Source organism: Perognathus longimembris, chromosome 23 (assembly GCF_023159225.1).
Source record: "Perognathus longimembris pacificus isolate PPM17 chromosome 23, ASM2315922v1, whole genome shotgun sequence".
In the NCBI taxonomy this organism is placed as follows: Eukaryota; Metazoa; Chordata; class Mammalia; order Rodentia; family Heteromyidae; genus Perognathus; species Perognathus longimembris.
In genome coordinates this window covers 27,400,657-27,417,172 of record NC_063183.1, presented here as the reverse complement: position 1 = coordinate 27,417,172, position 16,516 = coordinate 27,400,657, and the positions used below count along the sequence as shown (strand labels likewise).

Genomic DNA, 16,516 nt, shown 5'->3' with positions numbered 1-16,516 from the left:
AGCACCCAGGCCCTGAGTTCAAGCCCCCAGGACTAGTTAAAAAAAAAAAACACACCAAAAAACACAACAAGAAAGAAAGAAATGGCAGGTTTGTCAAGAAAACTCTGGTCCTTGACAGTAGGGATAAGAAGATCCACGCTGCAAGGAGGAGGGTGAAAAATTCATTTGGGATTCAGGTTTTCATAACATCTGGGAATCCAAATTTAATTCTTCAACAAACTGTCCATTCGATTCCGGCGTGGAGGAAACTGACCATGATCGTGACAACCCCTGCTCACCCTTATTCTACGTAAGTGTCCTGTGAATTTCTGTGCCCAGACTAAAGGCAGTGTAGGTATTCTCGTCTTTACAAGGGGCTCCTGAAATTAGAAATGCAGGATCCCATCACCAAAGAAGGCAAATTCCCCCTTGCTCCCGGCTCAGTTCAGGGAGCTGGCAGTGTACGCTGGGCTGAGGATGACGTGAGAGGGAGAAACAGAAAAGGGAAGAAAGTGACATGTGTCAAGCTCTCGCTTAAATATGTCACATCTTGAGCCTTGACAAATGAACTCATTACTATCTCCAGGCTACCACTTACGAAACCCAGAAATTATACTCCTAAGGCTGGTAAGCAAACCTGAACCCAGACCTGCCTATCCCCTAGGGGAATTTTGGTTCCCCTCCCTTGAGGAGATCTATTTACTTCTCCATTTCTTTTTTAGGGGGTGGGGGAGGGTGACAGTACTTGGATTTGAACACAGGGCCTAAGGGCACAGCCCTTAGCTTTTTAGCTCAAGGCTGGAGCTCTACTACTTGAACCACAGCTTCGTTTCCACCTTTGTTTGGTAGGTAGTTACTTGGATGTATGAGTCTCACAGACCTTGCTGCCCAAGCTGGCTTCCAACGAACGAATGGCAATCGTCAGATCTCAGGCTCCTGAGTAGCAAGGATTACAGGTGTGAGCCACTGGTGCCCAGCTTCTTATTTATTTTCATGGAAGAGTATTTTCCATATGAAGGGGAACTTAGCCCTGTCAGTGGCTCAGCACAGCTATCCTACCGGAACATGGTGCAGCTAACCTACGGTCCTAAGCCACTCATCCTAAACAACATCAAATGCAAATCAACTTGCGCATCCTTACAATGAGATTCCTCCATTTCTACAATGACCAGGAGCAAAGAGAGAAATCCTCATCAGAAAATCTTCAAGCAGTGCCTCGTATACATGTTCTATTCCTCAGCACCACATACATAGAAAAAGCCAGAAGTGGCGCTGTGGTTCAAGTGGTAGAGTGCTAGCCTTGAGCAAAAAGAAGCCAGGGACAGTGCTCAGGCCCTGAGTCCAAGCCCAGGACTGGCCAAAAAAAAAAAATGATTTCAGGAAACGTGTCTGCACATCTGTCTCTCATGGAGGAATCCATTTTACTTGCTCTCCAAGAGCTAGCCTGCTGCATAGCCTCTCTGGGGATTCATATTTTTCCCTTTCTATCAGGAAACAGTCCAGACTCCATGCCAGCAGTCAGGTCCATGGAAGTTTATCCTCAAAAATGACTTCCTTCCTTGAAGTTTTACCTTGGCAGATAGCCCTGACAATGCACGTCCCCTTCTTATTGCTGTGTAAAACCAGAACTGAGACATTAAAAAAAAAAAAAAGAAAGAAAATCTTCAAGCAGGGCAACAATGGCTCTCACCTGGAATCCTAGCTACTCAGAAGGCTGAAATATGAGGATCAATGTTAACCCAGGCAGGAAAGTCCATGAGACTTTTATCTTCAATTAACCACCAGAAAACCAGAAGTGGTGCTGTGGCTCAAAGCGGTAGAGTGCTGGCCTTGCGTGGAAAAGCTCAGGGACAGCGTCTAGGCCCTGAGTTCAAGCCCCATGACTGACCCCCCCCCCCAAAAAAAAAAAAAAACCCAAACAAGAAATCTCCCTGTCATGAAGGAAGAAGAAAAAGAAGTCTGTAGACATGCCAAGCTCTCAATTTCCCTGCAAGAACAATGCAAAGAAGGAAATAAACAACCATGGGTTCATTTCCCTGATGAAAGACTAAAAGCATCTGACAAGAGAATCTCTCGTGAAGTCAGACTCGTCCTCAGATTAAAGGACTATAGGCCTCAATTCTAGGGATTTCCCAAGTCCTTGTAATGGCAATGTTCCAAACCCAAGAGCCATACTCTCACCACACAACTCAGCAACAATTGACAGGACTTTGCTAACTTTACACTTTGGGGCCTTTAATGAGCAAATTTTGTTGTTGTTAAGGAAAGACAGTTAAGAAAAAAAAAACAACACACTCCCACTTTGATTGCACATATAATCACCAGACCCAAAACACATCTTAATTTTGTGTCACAATAAGCAAGATTTAAAAAAAAAATCAAAAGCTAGCAAATGAAGTCACAAGTACACATCTGAATGGCTTTGGGAAATGGCGCTACTGTAAGCTTCTCTAAGCAGAGGAGTGCCACCTTAGAAATCAGGCAGAACACACAGGAATGGCAAGCACAAAGCCAGGCACTGGTGACTCGCACCTGTAACTGTAATCCTAGCTACTCGGAAGGCTGAGATCTGAGGATCACAGTTCTCCATTTAACCAACAAAAAGCCAGAAGTGAAGCTGTGATTCAAATAGTAGAGCACCAGCCTTGAGTGAAAAACCTCAGGGACAGTGCCTAGGCCCTAAGTTCAACCCCAGATTGGCACCAAAGTGGGGAAGAGTCAAGCAATAAGAACAAGAGGCCCTTCTCTCCCTTTCTTCCTCCTTCCCAGGAGAACCACACACACAGCCTTTCCCAGATCCTCTGTTCTGTTCGTGGACACGAGAAACAGCTCCAGGCAACAAACAGAAATGACAGTAGAACTTCTAAGAAGACTTTGCCAAAGGAACTGCTAGATGGACTCTTGCGAACGACAGCATCAGCCGTATTCGTATTCTTCCCTCTGTTTAAAGCAGGCTGACCAAATGCGTAGAATATCAGGGGTGGTTGAGATGGGGTTGCACAGAGAGAAATTAAACAGTGGCGATGTCGAAACCCCAGCATCCTTAAAGGATAACTCCCAAGATGTCAGTGGCTTCCATACACAGGGGCCTCCTGGGCTACTTTCAGGGCAATGACATCCTTTCCTAGGGTCACACTCTCTGAGGTCCACCCCAGAGCAGTGCCTTGCCTGGAATAAGAGCAACATGCCTGTCTCTACTTGGAAAACTCACAGACTGTGTTGGTGTGTGTAGCAGAACAGGGTAACTGGGGTAGCGGTGATCTGGTGGAGGGCTGTGAACGATACCTGCGAAAACCACCATTCCGAAACACCAGCCCGTGTTCCTCAGCACGCAGCCTCGCAGGATAAGCCTCTGGTTGGTGAGCGTGTGCTTGCGGTCCTTCCAAGTGAGCACTCCCGAGAATTTATCTAATTTGTTGTTAGGCGCCTCACAGACAACAATCCCTGGAAAACAGGAAAGAAGAAAGCTTTCAGTCCTCGGCCTAATCTCTCTCAACAAGCCCACAGTACCATTGCACCACCCCACAGTGTATTTATATATTTATATTGCATAGGATACAGTGTCTTTTTCTTCCCTCTTAGACGTCATGGTGTTAGGTACACACGACTATGCTTGGAAAAACACATGGAGAAAGTACAAAGATAGAAATCCATCCAACGTGTGTGTGTGTGTGTGTGTGTGTGTGTGTGTGTGTGTGTGTGTGTGTGTGTGTGTGAATACAGGCACTTGACCTGAGGGCTTAGATGCGGTCCCTGAGATTCTCTTTTTTCTCAAGGCTAGTGTTCTACAACTTGAGCCACAGCCCCACTTCTGGCTTTTGGGTGCTTAATTGGAGTTAAGAGTCTCATGGACTTTCCTGCCCAGGCTGACTTCAGATCTTCAGATCCCAGCCTCTTGAGTAGCTAGGATGACAGGTGTGAGCCACTAGCACCCAGCTCATCAAACATTTTGAAACATCATTTTTCTTACTTCCCAAATAAGACTTGATGATAAGAGCCATGAGATTTTTTTTAAGGATTTTCTTTTCTTTTCTTTTTAAAGGAACTGGTGATTTAGCTCAGGGCAACTGCATTTGCCTGGCAAGTTGCAAGGCCCTGAGTTTGGTCCTCAGCCTCTCAAAATAATAATAGGAATAGGAATAGCAATAATAAATAATCTTTAAAATAAGTAAAAATCACTTAATTTTGCTTCTAGCTTCTAGTCAATGAGTTTAGAAAATATAAAGCAGTAAGTTACCCAGAAGTGCTTATTTTACTTAAAGAGAACCGTCAGATGACATGCTTCTAGCTTTATGACAAAAATCAACTAAGCATGGAATCAGGATTTCAGGGTTTCTGCTATCTTTCAACCCAAGAAACCTGGGCTTTCTTTCCTTCCCACGTGCCTGGGAAAGCCTGGGCTTCCTTCCAGCTGTTGGTGTTTCACCCTGATTAGATTCAGGGTTCTGAGACAACCTGCCCAAATGGCCTGAAGACGGCTCCAGTTCCTGAAATGCCAAGCCCATTCCAAACCAATGAGCCAATTCCTTATTTCAATAATACAACAAGCATTCAGGATTTGGAGCTTTCCAGAGAGAAAAGAAAACAAACCCAAAAAAAGCTGGAAATAATCTTTTATGGATCCTGTCACAAGGTGTAACTGTTAGGATTACTATCCATTTGCATCTCCAACAAGTGGGGTTAAGTGTTTAGGAAGAGTACAAGGACATAAATGAACAGAAGAAATGAAGGAAAAAGAGAAAAGGGAAAGAGGGAAAGAATGAAAATGAAGGCAGATAGATACCATCTGGGTTCAAGTCAAAGTCAGAGTTAGATAAGTATCTTATAGGTTTTCTTTCTTTTTTTCTTTTGCTAATCCTGAGGCTTGAACTCAGGGCTTGGGAACTATCCCTGGCTTCTTTTTGCTCAAGGCTAGCACTCTCCCACTTGAGCCACAGTGCTACTTCCAGTTTTTTCTGTTCATGTGGTGCTGAGGAATTGAACCCAGGGCTTCTTGCATGCTAGGCAAGCACTCTACCACTAAGCCACATTCCCAGCCCAATAGGTTTTCTTTCTTAAAACAATAAAAAAAAAAAAAACCCTGTGCATGGTGCGTGTGTGTGTGTGTGTGTGTGTGTGCGCACGCGCGCACGCGAGCATGTGTGCTGGTCCTGGGGCTTGAACTCATGGCCTAAATGCTGTCCCTGAGCTTTTTTGCTCAAGTCTGGCACTCTACCACTTGAGTCATAGCTCCAGTTCCAGCTTTTTGCTGGTTATTGCAGATAAGAGTCTCATCAACTTTTCTGCCTGGGCTGGCTTCAAGTCTTGAACTTCCAATCTCAGTCTCCTGAGTAGTTAGGATTACAGACATGAGCCACCAGCAACACCTGGCAACAAAGTCACCTTTATTATGCCAGACATGTGGCTGAATTGTGGTTAGCCCTTCATTCTAAACCATTTATTTATTTAAAGAGGAAAATAACAGTGATCAAAACTGGCTCAAACTGTTTGGAAAAACTGCCTTGTGGATAAGGAGCCATTTTTCTAAATCCTCAGAACTCATTTTCTCTCCCACCCCTGGACCAATCATTTTGTCGAACCTTGGACTGAGTGAACATCCTCTAACAAAGCGTACATAAAAACCATAGGATAACAGGAATCCTTAAAGCTTAATCTTGACCCACAACTCCATTTCTCAGATTTCACACTTGGCTACTATTGAAAAAAAGATGTGCTTTGGACAAAATAAAACCCAACATGAAGTCATGGTCCTTGCCAAGAGGAATATAAAAAACAGGTTCATTTGATGGTTTTCACTGTGGTAAGCAAAGGCTGACACAGAGGCAGAGACAGCCTTGAACTTGTTGGCTAGCCACTCCCCCGCCCCCAAGGCTCATCCAGTCTGGCCTCACATGGAGGGTGTGTTTCCAGACAGGACTGATGAAGCCAAGGGGTTCTGCACGGCTGGTTAGAGGCAAAGGCCCAGTGGAGCCATTCGCAAAGAGTGTGGGCCTGGTGATTTATGCACTAAATATAGGACCAGTCAAAACAAAATGGTGGGAGTAAAACCAAACCACATTCTTGGTTTAATGGAGGTAGGAGAGGTGAAGGAGGGGAGGGTGCGTTGGTCTTATTTTATCATCAGAAGTGCTCAGCTTCCTCTTTTGTAGCATAAAAGGATATACTTCTAGCCAGGGCAATGGTGGCTCATGCCTGTAACCTAGTTGAAGATCATGGTTCACAGCTAGCCCGGGTAGGAAAGTCAGTGAGACTCTTATCTCCAATAAACTACCCAGAAAAAGATGGAAGCAAGTGATGTGGCTCAAGACACACAGTGACAGACCCCAGGCCCTAAGTTCAAGCCCCAGGACTGGCAACACACACACACACACACACACACACACACACACACACACACACAATCTGTGGCTTATCATAAAAACTGAGCTCCATGCCCAGTGTTCCATAATTTTCCAGATACGTTGGTATCATTTCTTTCCATATATAATTAGTGATATTTCACGATTATCTGCACTGAAAATCCTCCACAAGACAAATTGTGTATAGAATAAGATATTGAAAATTGCTGTTTAAGATTTTCTGAAGCCAAGAGCTTCTTCCTGTGTCACAGACTGCCTATTACTGTTGCCCTGGTAATTATGATACGTAGGATTTTCTTTTCCTTAAAAGAATGTCACTTTATTTTTGAAAGCTCTTTTCTCTTCAACTATCAAGCCTTTAGCTCCCTATTAATACCACCACAATACCAAATTAGCACTCGCTCCATGAACACATGCTGCTTTCTATGTCTTTACGTAGAATCCATGTCCCGTGAACCAATTTTGCCACTGGGTGGGTAGAATTAAGCTACCTAGTAAGTTTAGACATTTTCAGTCATGAGACGCTAGCTAAGCCTTTTTACTTATTTTTAGCCACACAGAGATGTTCATTTTTTTTCAAATGTCTTCATTACACACATGCTATTCTTTAGAAAGGACCACAAAATCCACAAAGATTCCTGAATAAACAGTCAAACCCTTTCTCAGCTTCAAAATTCAGTAATAACAGCCGTACAAAATATGTAAACTTGTCATGAGTTGTAAAAAACAGATCTCAGGCCAGTCAGTTACAATATGCAAAAGATTCTTAAACACATTTGGGCAATTTACATAGGGGGCTTTCCCCAAGGCTTAAAAACATCCAGTTTATAAATGCATCATTGACAAGTATTTCCAGTTATGGATTTGGGAAAGTTTTTCAATGCCCTAAGACTTTGCAAGAAATAGCCCGGTTCGCTCAATTTACTTTTTGTATTTGTTGTAATATGAAATCAAGTTGTATATATTTTCTTAGAAATTTGATTCAATGGGTTTTTCTTATAAACTCAGTAGATTAAGGAGTGAGGTTTTGTTCCAGATTATTTGAAATTTGTAAGATTTATATAAGAACTTTACAAATTGATGAATTTACACCCCAAAAGTCTAACTCTGTCTTGCAATAGTATTATGTGTATCTGGCTACCTCTTCTATAAATTTTTATCACGAATGATGACATCCCAAGTCATTGAGAACATTGGTGGTTCACACCTATAATCATAGCTACTCAGGAGGCTGAGAGCTGAGGATTGGGTTCAAAGCCAGCCTAAGCAGAAAAGTCCATGAGACACATACTCTAACCTCTAAAAGCTAAAGTAGAACTGTGGCCAAAGTGGGAGAGCACAAGCCTTGAGCAAAAAGAGCTCAGGGACAGCACCCAGGCCCTGAGTTCAAGCCCATGACTGACAAAAAAAGAAAGCTTAGCAAGCATGTGAGGTCCTGAGTTAGAGCCTCAGGACTGGCACACACAAAAAAATCAAAAGTGACAGAGAAGAAAGAGACTGCAGATAGAGAAAATAACCTAAAGAATGGCAGAAGATAGGAAGAGAAGAAAAAGAATGCAAAACAAGAAAGGAAGGAAAGAGAAGAACAAAATGGGATGGAGATCCGGGTACTGGTGGTTCACGCCTGTAATTCTAGCTACTTAGGAAGCAGAGACCTGAGGATGAAGGCTCAAAGCCAGCCTGGGCAGGAAGGTCTATTAGAGTTTTAGTTCCATTTAAGCACCCAAAAAAGCTGGTGTAGGATCTGTGGATCAAGAGGTAGAGCATTCACATTGAGCAAAAAAGAGCCAGGGACAGCCCCCAGGCCCTGAGTTCAAGTGCCAGGACCTGTGCAGGAAGGAAGGAAGGAAGGAAGGAAGGAAGGAAGGAAGGAAGGAAGGAAGGAAGGAAGGAAGGAAGGAAGCGAGGGAGGGAGGAAGGATAACCATGTGTGATATACGTGTGTGTGTGTGTGTGTGAGAGAGAGAGAGAGAGAGAGAGAGAGACGACAGAGACAGAGAGAGAGAAAAGCAGAGAGAAATTTTGGAGAGAGACTGGGAGATTGAAATTAAAACATGTAAATAAGATGTGGGAAGAAATAGATGGAAGAAAAATAAAAGACTACACATGCACGATCATGGAGAAATAGTTTCTTAACTGCCCCCATTCTTTCATAGGCTTTTCCATACCACATCTTGTGTCCTTCTCACAGTCTTTAAATTTGGCTGCTAACAGGGAAATTTTAATTTGTATATCTAATTTATTTCCCCTTAACCCATCCATTCATTCTTTAGATGCTTTCTTAGAACTAGGAAATCACATTTCACTGGGAAAAACCCTTGGAACATCACACATGTTTGCCTTGAACTTTAAGGTAGATTAAAATGAAGTCCCAAGACTTAACACTGAAAAACTAAATTTAACAGATAGCTGGTTCTTAGCCCAGAAATATCCCAGCTTGTGAATCTAAGAAGTGACAACAGTTTAAGTACATATAATAGAAAAGAAGGATCTATATTGCTTTAATTTGAGGAAAAACTTTTTTTTATACCTTGAGGTTGATTGAATGACCAGTCCTGTGTGAAACAGTTATTCATTTCTTACATTACCTCTTGGTTTTGAGATTTTGTTGTTCTTTGAAACACTCACCATCAAACTTTGCAAGTCTGCTAATATCTGCTCCGAGTTCTGAGGTAACTGAGAGGGCATGGCGAACTTTTAGGTTAGTTTCCCTGTGGAATTAATGACATGAATTTTTGTATGGAACGGCCCAATGGCATCTTGGCACGAAGATGGGTGCAGCACCTATAAAACCTAACCCAAGAAACCCCAGGACCCACCCCACCCCCTACCTTTGAATTCCATTCACATTTTTCATAGTTAGCTTGGGAAAGTGGATGGGGCTTCCTGGGCTCCTCAGAGTTGGCATTAGCTCAGCCAATCAGAGAGCTCAGGTCATCTTCTAGGCAGGAACACACACACACACACACACACACACACACCTCACACAGAGGTGGCCCTGTGGTAATTCCTGGGCTGGCAATGGTAATTTCATAGCCTAGCTTGTGTTTAAGGGCTTGCTGAGTTCAACTGAGTTTTCTTTGTCTGTAAGTTTAAGATCACCTTGTTACAAACACAAAGAAGAACATGATGGAAGTTGAGTCCAAAATGATAAGCCATCTGCCTGGCTCATCTTCAACAACAGAAAAGGGACTCTAAGTTGTGGGAAAGGACAAGCCCTGTTCCCCTCAATGGTTCAAACCCCAATAGCTCTGTGAATCCTTCAGAAGAAAGCAGACCAACTTATGCCATGATTTCAGATTTTTCACCTACAGGGCTATAAGAGAACACATTTATGTTGTTGTAAACCACATCTATACACACATACACACAACTCTGACCATCTGTCGGAGTCTTATCTTTTATGGAAGTGTCTTGTAATGGATTCATTCAATGGTTTTGTTCAGTTGATTATTGATTTGAGACTTTTTTTCGTCTTTTCAAGGGTAGTATGAATCAAATGCTATAAATTTTCCTCTTGCTACTGCTTTAGCTATGTCTGAAAAAATGTTCTGCCAAAAAACAAACAAACAAAAAAAAACCCTAAGCATAGGATTCCCCAGGCCAAACTCTATTTGAATAGTTCAATATGGTAATAGCTTGGGAGGCACTGGCTAAAACCTTGTTGCCCCGCTGTAGTCCTACCTCCATAGAGCAAATTACCTAATCCTCTCTTACTGATCCCTTTCCCTGTATAATAGGGCTCATATAGGCTCATGATGGGATTATATAATCTAAAGAACACGCACATAGATAGTGACTGCACAAGGTACACCTTAGATACATGTTATTATGCCAGATGAACAGTCCTCTGAACACAGAACTGCTCTATGAAATATGACTAAATTCTCCACATGTCAGAATTACAGCACAGCCCCTTTCTCTCTTCTTTTCTCTGAAAGGTCATGTTTGTAAATGCCCTGTCGTTCTTCCTGGGGCAGGCGGGACACTCCCTGTCATTTTCCTGAGAAAAATGAAACGAAAGCACAAACGTCTGAGGAACTTTGCCAAAGAAGCCCTGCATAAAATGATTCACATACACATGAGGAATGGACCATTTCTGTGAGCAAATAAACTCCAGAGATAAATCACAGTTTTTCAAGTAAGTTCAAGCAGAAAAAAAAATACAGTTCTAGAAACTATGGCAAAGTAATTAACAATGGCTTTTGCAATTTAGACTGCTATGTCTTCCAAGAAAACAAAGAGGACTTAAGTCCTATTTCTAAAGACATGTACTTTTTAATTTTTTTTTTTTTTTGCCAGTCCTGGGACATGAACTCAGGGCCTGGGCACCGTCCCTGGCTTCTTTTTGCTCAAGGCTAGCACTCTACCACTTGAGCCACAGTGCCGCTTCCAGCTTTTTCTGTTTATATGGTACTGAGGAATCGAACCCAAGGCTTCATGCATGAGAGGCAAGCACTCTACCACTAGGCCATATTCCCAGCCAAGACGTACTTTTAAAGAAAATAAAGGCTGGGCTGGGCACCAGTGTCTCACACCTGTAATCCTAGCTATTCAGGAAGCTGGGACCGGAGGGTCATGATTCAAAGCCAACCCAGGCAGGAAAGTTTGTGACAGACTCCAATCTCCAATTAACCACCAGAAAACCAGAGTGGCGCTGTGGCTCAAAGTGGTAGAGCACAAGCCTTAAGAGAAAAGCTCAGGGACAGTGCCCAGGCCCTGAGTTCAAGCCCCACGACCCAAAATAAATCAAATAAAAAACCAACCTCACCAATGATCAATGATCCTAAGTTAATCACTTACCCATCGAGCTCAGCTGTTTCAATGTAACAGAGGCCATGTGGCTCACTGCTTGACAGGAGGAGCAAGTCGGCCTATTTTAAGAAATCACAGACCAAAAAATACTTGAGAAAAGTGGACATCGAAGGCCTGTTGTGCTACAGAATTCCCAGCCAGGCCCAGCTTCAGAACACAACTGAAGAGGTGAGGTCCTGAACCGGCCTGCTGGATGAGCAGTCAAGTCCCGCTCCTCCCTTTCCCACCTCTGCTTTGCACCCCAGCAGGAGTGAAGCCTATTCAGACTGACAGAAACTAAGCCAGTGGGCCTTACCTGACAAGAAGGCAGAGAGGGAGGGAGGAGAGAAGAAATTAATTCTGTTTTCTTTCTTGAATAATTGTTCATCAAAAATATAAAATCTCAGGGCTGGGAATATGGCCTAGTGGCAAGAGTGCTTGCCTCGTATACATGAAGCCCTGGGTTTGATTCCCCAGCACCACATATACAGAAAATGGCCAGAAGTGGCGCTGTGGCTCAAGTGGCAGAGTGCTAGCCTTGAGCCAAAAGGAAGCCAGGGGCAGTACTCAGGCCGAGTGCATGCCCCAGGACTGGCCAAAAATAAATAAATAAATAGATAGATAGATAGATAGATAGATAAAAAATCTCTCCAATGAATAAGGTAATTAGAAAGATTTATCTGTACAGACCTTAAGTACCTAATAGATGACAAGGCAAGGGAACAGACAAATAAGATAGAGAAAAGACAAATGAAGCAGGAGGGAAGGAAAAAAGGAATGAAGGAGAAAAGAGAAGGAAGGAGGGAGAGGAAAGAAGAAAGGGAAAAGGAAAGAGGGGATACAGGAAAGAAAGGAGGAAGATGGGAAGGGAAAGGGAGAGAAGGGAAGAGGAGGAGAGAGAAAGGAAGAGGAGGTTTGGAGGAAGGAAATAAAGGAAGGGAGGGAGGGAGGAAGGAAGGAAGGAAGGAAGGAAGGAAGGAAGGAAGGAAGGAAGGAAGGAAGGAAGGAAGGAAGGGAGGGAGGGAGGGAGGGAGGGAGGGAGGGAGGGAGGGAGGGAGAGGCTGGACAGTAAGGAACAATAGAAGGAAAGAAGAAAGAGAACAATTGAAAGAGAAAAAAGATGGAAAAGATGGTGGAAAGGAAGGAGGAAGAGAAGAGAAGGTGCAGGCACGCAGTAAGGGGAAAGGGATAGGAAGTCAGACGCTAAATCGTTTGTCTTCTTTTGAAAATAGTTTTATTCTGTTTTTGATTTGAGCTTTGGAAATCACCTATCACCATTCAGTCTTAGAATTCTGGGAACTTTCTAAATTGAAACGCTGCTGGTCTATTTTACTTTCTAAAGACCGTTTTATGAAATTCAGAAAGGTTTGGTTGGCTAAAAAGAACTGACTTCAATTCCAGCAACCTAGGAGGCTAAAAAGAACTGACTTCAATTCCCGCAACCTAGGATGAGACAATTTCTGAGTGACGTCTGCATGCATGAATAGCATTCCAAATCTGAAATTTCCTTGCTTCCTTCACAAAAAAAAAAAATCAGAATTACTTCATTCTCAAGTCATAAAGACTAAGCTTAGAAACAACACACTCTTTTAATGGTATCACGCTTTTAGATTTCCAACTCAAAAAGAGGGGTAGGGTTGTGGCTGGATATAGTTTTGTCTAAATTAGGATAAAACAGAGCTCAACAAAACAGTCCCTCAAGGAATAAAAATCACAGCTCCTCCTAAACTCACCACAGAAGGTCATCAAGACAGAAGTTATTTTTCTAACTTGTCTCAGTGTAAATAAAGCAAACCTATTAAGAGAGCGGGTCAAAAGCGGAGGCCACTCTTGGAGCCAAAAAAATACCTATCCTGATCTAAAAAGGTGGACATTTTTCTTTTGACTCTCCTCATCCTTATCTCCCACCTCCAGATTTCAAGGTGTATTGGCATAAAGTATTGTAACAATAGACCTTAAACTTCTCTGGGCCTACAACTCTCCTCCTTCAATGTTAAAAAAAAGATGATGCCTAAAGACCTTCTTGTATTATTATTTTTTTAAACCTCAGTATTTCTGAGCACTGAGTCCAGTTGTGTTCAAGTTTATATGAAACAAGGGCAGAGTTCTAGTACGCACTGGCACAGGCGTGACTGACTCATCATCGCCATCTGGTGGCTGAATGCTCTCCTGCGCAGCGGTGATCCTTCTACCTACCTATAACCCCCAAGAGCTCCGACCTAACCATTCCTACACTGTCTCCCCAGAACTAGAACTCAGAACTTGTGATCCCCAGATGTATACTTTTTTTTTACTGCGGAGGTCGAGGGGGGCTGCTGCTAACTCACTTCAATGCAGCTATGAAAAACCAAGTATTTCACTCAGTTTTGTTATGACTTATTTTTACTATTGGTGCTCAAAGATGAAAACTATATAATAGCAAAAGAATACTGGGCTAAGTCTGACCCTAGGTCAATGGCCTCACACCTGTGATCCTGGCTAGGAGGGAGGCCGAGATCTGAGGATAGAGGTTTGAGGCTAGCTCCAGCAGGAAAGTTTGTGAGACTCTATTTCCAACGAATGAGCAAAAAAAGCTAGAATTAGAGCTGTGGCTCAAGTGCTAGACTTGAGTGGAAAAGCTAAGGGATAACACCCAGACCCTGAGTTCAAGCCCAGCATAGGTACCAAAAAAAAAAAAAAACCCCAGGAGAGTGTAAACATTCAGATGGGAGGGTGGAGCAGAAGAAGAGAAGGAAAGGGAGAGGATAAAGAGGGAGTGAATAAGATCAGAGTATTTTACACACATGTATGAAAACTGAAGAATGAAGCCTATTAAAATTGTTTAGATGGGGGAGGGTTGACAAGAAAGAGCAACAGAAGGGGAAAATCTGCTCAAAGTACATTATATGCATGTATGGAAATAACACAATGAAGTTCCTTGTGACAATTAATACATTCCTAACGAAAAGATAATTTAAAACATTTTTAAATCATACTTTTTATAAATAACACTGTTGGAGACCAGACTTTGGGACTATGACCACAAAAAGTCTTGCTGATACTTTGATGCTCACCCTGTATGTGATTTTCATCTAAAAGAAACTCTCCCTTGAATATCATATACTCACCGCCACGAATTGGTTGTTCTCTAATTTCATGATGTCTCCCACTTTGACATTCATCCATTTCTCCTTCTGCAGTCTAAAGAACCAAAACAAACATTTTTTTTTTCCCAAGAAGGAACAAGGTACCAAAGGAAGCGACTCGGCTCTCTTCCACATCATCAAGTTCAAGGAATTCGTTCACTCATCCCGAAATCCTTTACCTGAGCTATGTGGGAAGAACAAATGTGATTTGCCCAAAAATAGCCAGAGAGGAAGGAGGTGATGTTCCAGGGAATAAATTCAAAAGGCTCCACTCCCTACACCTCCCATCTCCACCTCAAGGAGGCTCTTTTCACCTCCCCGGGGTGGGGGTGGGGGGGGCGCATGTCTGCAGGAGCTAGGAACTTTCAATCAAGTCAGCCACTGACATTCTATTGAAGCTCTTTAGTGATAGATAAATGCACGGGTGTCACTGCCATTTAGTGTCACAATCTAACTAGGGGCAAAGAAAAAAAAATGAGAAGGCAGCAAGGGAGATGAATCCAGCCAAATAATTAAGATGCAAATAAAAGGGGAGAGGAGGCAAACATATAGAAAAGCAAGAAATAGAAAAAGAGAAGGGTAATAAGAGAATTTCCAAGAGACTAAATGAAGATGACCATCTAAAAAACAAATCACCAGCAGCATTGTATCTGATGGATGGTCCTAATACACTTTGTGTGTGTGTGTGTGTGTGAGCGTGCAAGTCCTGGGGCTTGAACTCCAGGCCTGCCCCAGCTGCCTTTGAACCTGAGATCCTCAGAGCTCAGCCTGCTGAGTAGGTAAGATGACATGCGTGAGCCACTAGTGCCTTGCTAAGACCTTGTCACAGCTCACAAAAGAAGAGCTACCCAGCTTTCTTTGAAGCTCCTCTGAGTCTCAAGTCCACTCTGCGCCAAGTTCAAAGGGGTTGGTGATGAAAAGTAATGACTGTCCATGAGATGTAGTCCCTGGTGATAAGCCAGGCAAGGGCAGGTCCCCTAGAAAGAGCCCACCTGGGGCATGGTAGAGTGGGGTTTGCCCTTGTGAAACAGAATCCAGCTTTTTCTTTTCTCAAAGTTAGAAGCATTCGCCACAGTTTAGATATTCATTCTTCGTGAGGAAACCTGGAAGGAGCAGGGCCTTCCCCTCACCCATTCCCAATAAACGAAGGGAGGCAGATTCATTTCTTTGTGCAGCTTTTCCTTTTTTGAAAAAAAAAAACAAATAGCCTAATGTATTTGCTTTAAAGGCTGGAAAACCATTTTAAATATTTATACAACTGTGAAATAAGCTTCATACTATCAACCCCTGCTGGGTCATTTGGCTTAAGTACTCCCAAGATTTTGTTGTTGTTGTTGTTTTTCCAGACAGATCCAAGTACATGTTGTTTCAGAAATTGTTCAATGGCAGTATTTTCATCCCCAGCCAGAATGCAATCAGTTTCCAGTGCCATGCTTTGGCGTGCTTTCTCGAGTTCAGTGACCCTCAGGAAAATCTAGGAAGACTTGCAAATCTCATCTCATTTACCCCCCACAGACATGGGCTGTATGCTGCTTTTTCTTCTGGGTTACCTGTTTTGAAATATTAGAGACATTTCTCATTTCTAGCATTTCATCTATTAGAAATGGCAGTTGTTAATGAAGGAAGAAAAAATATTATGTCTTATTTATAGCAATGTCATCACTAGGACTGGGAATGTGGCTTAGCAGTAGAGTGCTTGCCTAGCATGCATGAAGCCCTGGGTTCGATTCCTCAGCACCACATACACAGAAAAAGCCAGAAGTGGCACTGTGGTTCAAGTGGTAAAGTATTAACCTTGAGCGAAAAGAAGCCAGGCCCTGAGTTCAAGCACCAGGACTGGCAAAAAAAAAAAAAAGAAAGAAAGAAAGAAAGAAAAGAGAAAGAAATGCATGCCATCACTACTGAATTGCTTTGAAGTCTGTATTCAAGCAATCTTTAGTTGGGCAATAGTGGTTCACAGCTGTAATCCCAGCTACCTGAGCAAATCGTAGTTCAAATGCAACCTGACCCCCCCCCCAAAAAATGACTTAGTGAAACCTTAAGTCAAGAAGCCATTATAAGCCTAGCTATATATGAGGCATAAGATAGGAGGATCAAGATTTGAGGCTGCTCAGAGTAAAAAGCATGACACTTTATTAAAAAAAAAAAAAAAACTAAACCAGAATAAGCTAGAGGTGTGGTTCAAGTGGCAAGAATATCTGCCTACCGGAGCTGTCTTCCACCCCTTTTTGTTCTTAGAACTCAGATTTCCTGAACTTC

At 42.7% G+C, this 16,516-nt stretch overlaps 1 protein-coding gene across 1 annotated transcript in view; it reads right to left on the bottom strand.

Moving 5' to 3' along the window:
* Nucleotides 1-16,516, bottom strand: part of Atp8b4 (ATPase phospholipid transporting 8B4 (putative)) — a 135,516-nt gene that overhangs the window by 60,179 nt on the left and 58,821 nt on the right. The window contains exons 11-14 of the mRNA XM_048331703.1: nt 14,240-14,312; nt 11,142-11,212; nt 8,967-9,049; nt 3,265-3,423 (exon numbers count right to left, since the gene is read on the bottom strand). Coding sequence (XP_048187660.1) covers nt 3,265-3,423; nt 8,967-9,049; nt 11,142-11,212; nt 14,240-14,312 — 386 coding nt within the window. The remainder of the gene's footprint in view (nt 1-3,264; nt 3,424-8,966; nt 9,050-11,141; nt 11,213-14,239; nt 14,313-16,516) is intronic.